The 6,628-nt window shown below is 44.2% G+C and overlaps 1 protein-coding gene across 1 annotated transcript; it reads right to left on the bottom strand.

Annotated features, from left to right (window-relative positions):
• Positions 1-307: 307 nt before the first annotated feature.
• LOC117726360 (protein FAM180A) lies at positions 308-6,396 on the bottom strand. Its single transcript, XM_034526593.1, has 3 exons — positions 6,318-6,396; positions 1,048-1,145; positions 308-737 (listed from the first exon to the last, which is right to left on the bottom strand). Exons 1-3 carry the CDS (start codon positions 6,394-6,396, stop codon positions 408-410), a joined length of 507 nt encoding a protein of 168 aa, XP_034382484.1. The 3' UTR covers positions 308-407.
• Positions 6,397-6,628: the final 232 nt, after the last annotated feature.

Genomic DNA, 6,628 nt, shown 5'->3' on the forward strand with positions numbered 1-6,628 from the left:
GGTCAAGACTGCACGTTTGGGTATTGGGACGGACGCTAAAACCACTTGGTTTTTTAGTGTGCTGCTGCTGGTGCTATTGCCCCATAATGCATTGCATAAAGGGGGTGGAGGAGATAGTTGAAGTGGAACTTGCAGCTCATGTTTGTTAGCATAAAACCGTAAAGTGCATTGACTTCTTCATTTTTTTTATCGGAACCAACTAGCTTTTTCCACAGCAGATAGTTGATTAAAGGGATTTATTACTATAACAATTAGTATATACTGTATATAGTTATGATGTAGGGTCTGTATAAAACTGAGACGCAGTTTGAGTCAAGAATTGCAGTGTCACCACACTATATCGTGTATCGGTGACCTCGAACGAGGGAAATCCCCACACACGAAGCTGCATCTTCCGATCTTCTTCCTCAAGATGGCGTGAGGTCCTTCTGCAGGACTCTGAACAGCTGCGTCACGGCGTCCGCCCACGCCTCCCTCTGCTGCCGGCTGCCCGATCGAGCCAGCGTCTGAGCGGCGTACACCAGGGTCAGCATCGTCCTCTCAAAGTCCGGCCAGCTCAGAGGTCGCCGGCGACGGGCGAGTTCCGCCGTCAGTCGGCGGATGTCTGAGAGCCTCTTGGGCAGGACGTCCTCACAGATGACCTCCAGCTTGACCACGCTCCTCAGGGAGGCCAGCTCCTCATCTGCAATCTGCATGTCGTGACCCCCACCCGGGATCTGCATTCCAGCCAGCAGGATCTGAGTCCATCCAGAAAAAATAAAATGCTCAGGAACTATCTACCAACTAAATAATAGACTCTCTTGTTAGGTTCTACCTCCAATCTGCTCAATAAACTATGTATTGACCTCTATCATGACATATTCCTTTCCTCGATGTCGGGAAAACTTTGGGTGAACACATGCTTCACATCTCTGCACATGATTAGCAGAGGAATATGGCCCACACATATATGTGACTTGGACAGATCTTTTGCACATTCTCAACATATTTGAAGTAAGCCGCTTACTATGTCAGCGCCTTTTTTTAAACCACGGGATCTAGACCGACCTCAAAAAGCAGGTTGGCATCCTCCTCCGAGTGCAGGAACGTGGGGTCGATCAGTGAATACGCCCCGCGCTTTATCCTATAGGCGGATGGATACAGAGCTAGAACACATGAGCACAGGAAATTGGATTAGAGGATCTCCCTCGCATTCAAGAAATTAGTCACCATATTATCCAACGTTGCATGCACACGTGTGGGTGGGCCAGAGGTTGAGAAAACACGGCTACATTACATCTCAAATATTATGCAGTTGAGATGGATTCGGCCCCAGCTGGTCAGAGGGTAATTGGTGTTCGCCCCGAGCCGCAGTAGCTCCTACATTTACAAGTGGCGGTTGCCGGCGCTTCCAGACGTGAGATATATTGCCGCTCACAAAAAGGAGCAGGTGTTGCTGGCCTCATTCCGTTGGATTTCAAAGTGTCGGTCGAGATGTGAAGCAGACCCGAGTCCCCGTAATCTGAGCGGTCCAGACAGAGCTGGAATGAAACCTGTTGCTGCGGCCGAATCTCGAAGATAAAATAGCATAAAATCCATATTTTAATGACGGTGATAACCAGAGGCAATTCCACTTGGTCACACACCTCTTATCCAGGAAATACAGTAACTAAGTAGCCTACATTTACTCAAATTCTTCAAGCTCAACTTCCATGTTCTGAGAGGTAAAATGACTGGTTTCTTTTCAAAGGGGTTTGATGGCTTTGAAGAGAGCGTGATGGCTTGGCTTCTCTCTTGAGAAGGGCCGTCTGACGACGATGTAAAGTGGTGGAATATAGCTTACACTAAACCTAATATACATTTTTTTTAAGGCTAAAATATGTTTTTCAGCTCTTTCTGGCGAGGAACTGAGGTTGTTTTTATCCCTTTATTCAAAGCCAGAACGCTCCATTGACAAAAACAGTAATCGTTCAAACCCACGTCTACTAACCCCTTCGGTTACATGTTGATTAAACTGGTGCTGGCGTTCACGATATTCAAAACCTTATTGATGAGTTTACTTTGATGTCACTGGTAACTTTTTACTAACGTCTGAGTGGGCGTTTAGATTTAATATCCCAAGAAAAGAACGCGGATGGATCGTCTCTTTAAAAGGACGTCACTACTTATAACACCGTATCACATGTTTCTTTGTATGAAGACTAATGAAAAAAACAACGTAAAGTTGGATTTATTTTAAACTCTGACATTCGTTGTTGTTGCTTTTTGTTTCTCTCTAAATTCTAAATAAAACCAAAAGGGCACAAGGAATGATTTATGAACGCGCCTGGTCGTACTGCACCACGTCTCCTTTGAACGGCGCTGTGTGATAGTGTGCAGATATTCTCTCTGGTCTTGGAAACTCTTCTGGAGGTCAAAAAAAAACGAAATAAGGCTCGAGTACGAAAGCAGAGGGTTCACACAAGGATGCAAAGTAGCCCCGCTCACATTTTCCCCTTCCATACTGTTATTATAATACGACTCCTACTGCTTCCCAGATGCTTAAAATATGTTCATATTATGACTTCCTCCATTGTGTGAGAGTCCAAGACCAATTTGATGAGGGTGCTTCGGGAGGGTAAAGTGAAACGCAAAGTTGATTAAAGCTGAAAGGGGATAAAATCCTTTTTAGCTTCTCCAGACAGACTTTTTCCCCCGATGCCGTTGCCATCCAGTGCTTGGCTCAGCGTGTCAGCCAACACACAGATCACACACACACACATATATCTTAATGAGGTGTACAGTATGAGCACTGGGCTTGCATTTGGATTCAATCCACCTCCGAGCCTACAGCGGCATCTATGGGGTGCTGCTCCACCAATTCTGCAGTAATGATCGTCCCCCGCCGCCCGGAGCCGCGTCGGCCAGATACATTTAGGCTTTATAGCGCCCGTGAGGTCGAGCCAAAACTGCATGCGCTGGCAGATCTGCCCGTGTACCTGCTTCCTGCTTGGGTGACGGCCAGTCTCAGCTTCAGGTTTGCTTTCACAACCCAGCCACCGATTCAGAATGTAAAGAAAATCAGTGTTGGAATAATAACACCTGTCACATCCTATATGGCACTTTTGCTGCGTTACCCTCAACATATTATATCAAACCTTTTACCTCTCAACTCTGCCCTGAGGCCACAGTCAGGATTTTAGAAATAGGTTTAAGAGTTTAAAGTCTTTCATCCGCGGCTACAAAAAAAAGCCTGTTAATACTTTCCCCTCCACGTGGTAGGCAAATTGAATAGTTTGCCATTTGGGGAAATACCTTCAGTAAGTAGAGTTCAGTAAGTACATTAACGTCACTCTCATGTCTGTACATTAAACATATAGCAGGAGCCAGCAGCCAGTTAGCTTAGCTTAGCATACAGAATTAAAATAAGGAAAAAGCTACCATGACTCTGTCCAAAGAAACTCCAAAGCTCACTATTTTATACGTGTTTATCATGTTTGTTCTAATGTATAAAAATCACATTGGTTGCCATATTATAGGCTACATCCCTTGAATGAGTCAAAATACTTCTAACAATAAGGAACGAGAGCACTGCAACGTGTTGGTTTCCCCTTCAGGTTACGCAAGAGGAGTTTCAGATGTTAATACTGAGCACAGGAGGCGCCTTTATAGGTGGGTTGAGTTACTTTTGGACAGAGCCAAGCTGGGCTCCCTCTTTCCTGTCTTTATGCTAAGCTACGCTAACCTCCTGTAGCTTAATATTAGCTACACAGACACATATAATTAAGGACATTTTATTGACTCTCAAGAATGTGTTTTGCTCTATGCTTCCAGTCTTTATGCAAAGCTAAACTAACCCTCTCCTGGCTCCAGCTTCATATTCAAATAAAGAAAATATGTCCAGGCGTTCACCACAATGAAGACTCGAAAAGAAATCAGAATCAGCCTGAACATTTCTTTATTTTTTTGGAAGTGTAATTATAGAATGAAAATCCTCCCTTGAGTCGTTTCAAACCACCGAAACATCAAATACCAGTCCGTGAGTATATTTCCCTGTGGGTCCAACACTGACATGCAGCTATGCATCACAACATGCAGGAGGAGATTTAAACTCCTCATTGTCTGAGTGACTCCCGAATGCAAGATCAGCAGCGGAGGAAGAAATGCCTCTGCAGTCATGTTAGATCCTGAAGAGACACTTCAGTGGAACATTGTCAATGCAAATAAAACAACACCCACAGGACAGTGTGCTCATTAGAACAAGGGTTATGTTGTCGAAGGTTCAAGGAGCCACTGGAGGGCAGCCCAATGCTGATTTACATTTAGAATGATTAATATGTCATTTACATACAAGTTGCAGTGAAATGTGTGTTTTATGCTTCCAGCAAAGGGAAACACCAGTTTGCAATTAAAAGTTGTTGCTGGTAAACTCTCACATGGTTGGAGCAGCACTGCTGCAGACACAGAAATTAGATCACGTGTCTTATAACGTTTATTTTTTTAAAAAAAGAAGAAAAAACTCCCTGCAAGGAAAACACAATCAGTTTAATGTTGCACATTTGTAACAGCTAAATAAAACAGATAAAGGACTCTAATGTGCAACTAAAAGGTAAAATAAGGGTTTGGCAACAGGCAGGACAGAGAAGCAGAGCAAAACAAGGCAAGGCTAAAAAGACAGGCAAAGAAAAATAACAAGAAAAGCAGGCAGACAGAAGAATGCTGAAACACTAAGGATGAGCTGCACAGCAGACAATCTGGCAGGGAACTGAGGTGCTGATGAGAGGATTGAGGAACAGGTGCACAGCTGGGTGTGGAGGTCAGGTAATGATGAGGAGTGGGAAGAGCTAAGGGCCACTGCCGGTTAGAGCAGGAATAGGGAGGGAATGTCTAATGTAGACGTCCCTCCTTACAACATCCCAGCTTTCCCTGCCGCTGGCTCTGAGCCTGTTCATTCCTTCATGCTTCCCCTCCCTCCTCCAGCACTTCAAACAATCAGCGTTTGGATGGGCAGGCTTCCCCCAATGTCATTATGCACAGGCAGAGAACTTGTAATCTCCTGCTAACTGCTTTGCAAGGAGATGAGGGAACAACAGAGATCCATTAATTAGCAGGGCTAAGTGGTATTCCTAGCTGGAGGGATGTCTTGATGAGAGATGGAACGAGAGAGAGGGGGAAAAATAAACAAATCAATATAAACAAAATGGACGTCTGTGTCCCTCCGGTAAAAAGGGGTGAAAAGGACACAGAAGGAAATCAAATCTTTGCTGCAAAAGGCCAATCTTCTGCTTAGCATTTCAAATTCACCCCCAAATGATGTTAAAAATTCAAAACAAACTGCATTTTGTTAACAGCTCAAATGCAACATCTACCATTCACAATGTAAACAGACTTCCCCTTGAATATCCCCACTGCGAGACAAATCTATGAGAGGCTAAGCTGCAATAAAGTCACTTAGTATCCCTTCAAACCACCAAATACTGTCCTTCAGGACCCAGGTATGATCATACAGGTTTAACACTTTAACAACACCACTTTTGAGGTTCTGAGGGTTCTCCAATTAACCTGAGCTGCATGTTTTTGGACTGTGGGAGGAAGCCGGAGAACCCGGAGAGAACACACACTGCCACGGGGATCGGAAAATTCGGTAACGGTCTTCCCGTGAGGTGAGAGTGCTAGCCACTGCACGGTGGTCGCCTAAAAAAGTCGTATTGGTTGCACTTAGCTCCACCCTCTGGTGTCACTACTGGTAGCAACAAAAAAAAACAAGATGGCGACGGCCAAACTTACAAACTCGAGGCTTCAAAATGCTAGTCGACAAACTGGTAACTTCACAGTGGCTACGTCCACTTCTTCTACACAGCGTTTACTTAACACATAGATAAATAAATACAACAATTCTACAAGAACACCCCCCGAGGAGAAGTTGTTTATTTTAGTTTAGTTGGACTGCACATGGACCAGATGCACTGTGTTTGGTGTTGGTACAAAACAGAACTGACTATTAGTAGACGCATGATTAGAATGGTGTCAATGCTCTCTCCTGGAGCTGAATTTTAGTACCATGTGACTTATCCAAAGATTTTAAGAGTGTTGAGAAAGGAATTTCCTCCTGCAATGTTCCCGATATCACCAGAAGATAAACACATTCCTTCCACAGACGCACACAAACAGAAGCGAACCAAGATGGAACCATCGTGAATGTTTGTTTTACATTTTCTAATGGGCTAATATTTAAAATGAGGACGCAAATGATTACAATTTGTATGGAAGAGATCATTGAAATCAGCTTTTTACATGATGTTGACATTGTGGACAATATAGAAAGAAGATGGAGAAGTCATGCACGAAGGTCCACCTACCTCTCCTGTGGTGCTGAGCGGCTGCCAGGTACACGGACAGGTAAGCAACAATGAGCAGAGCCCACCACCGCTGCGTCATGTTGATCCTCACACACAGATCTACACACACTCGTCCTTCCCGTCTCTCTCAGGGGATAAACATCACAGCGGTGGATGAAAATGCTCCGACTGTCGAGTTTCGGGCTTTCACGGGCACCAGTTTCATATGAAAGATCATTCCTTCATTCGCTGAATTCATTTTTTTTTTCTTTTCTTTTGCCACCGCCCTCCATCCATCCTCTCTGCCTCTTTTTTTCTTTTTTCTTTTCTTT

The sequence above is a fragment of the Cyclopterus lumpus genome, chromosome 23 (genome assembly GCF_009769545.1).
Source record: "Cyclopterus lumpus isolate fCycLum1 chromosome 23, fCycLum1.pri, whole genome shotgun sequence".
In the NCBI taxonomy this organism is placed as follows: domain Eukaryota; kingdom Metazoa; phylum Chordata; class Actinopteri; order Perciformes; family Cyclopteridae; genus Cyclopterus; species Cyclopterus lumpus.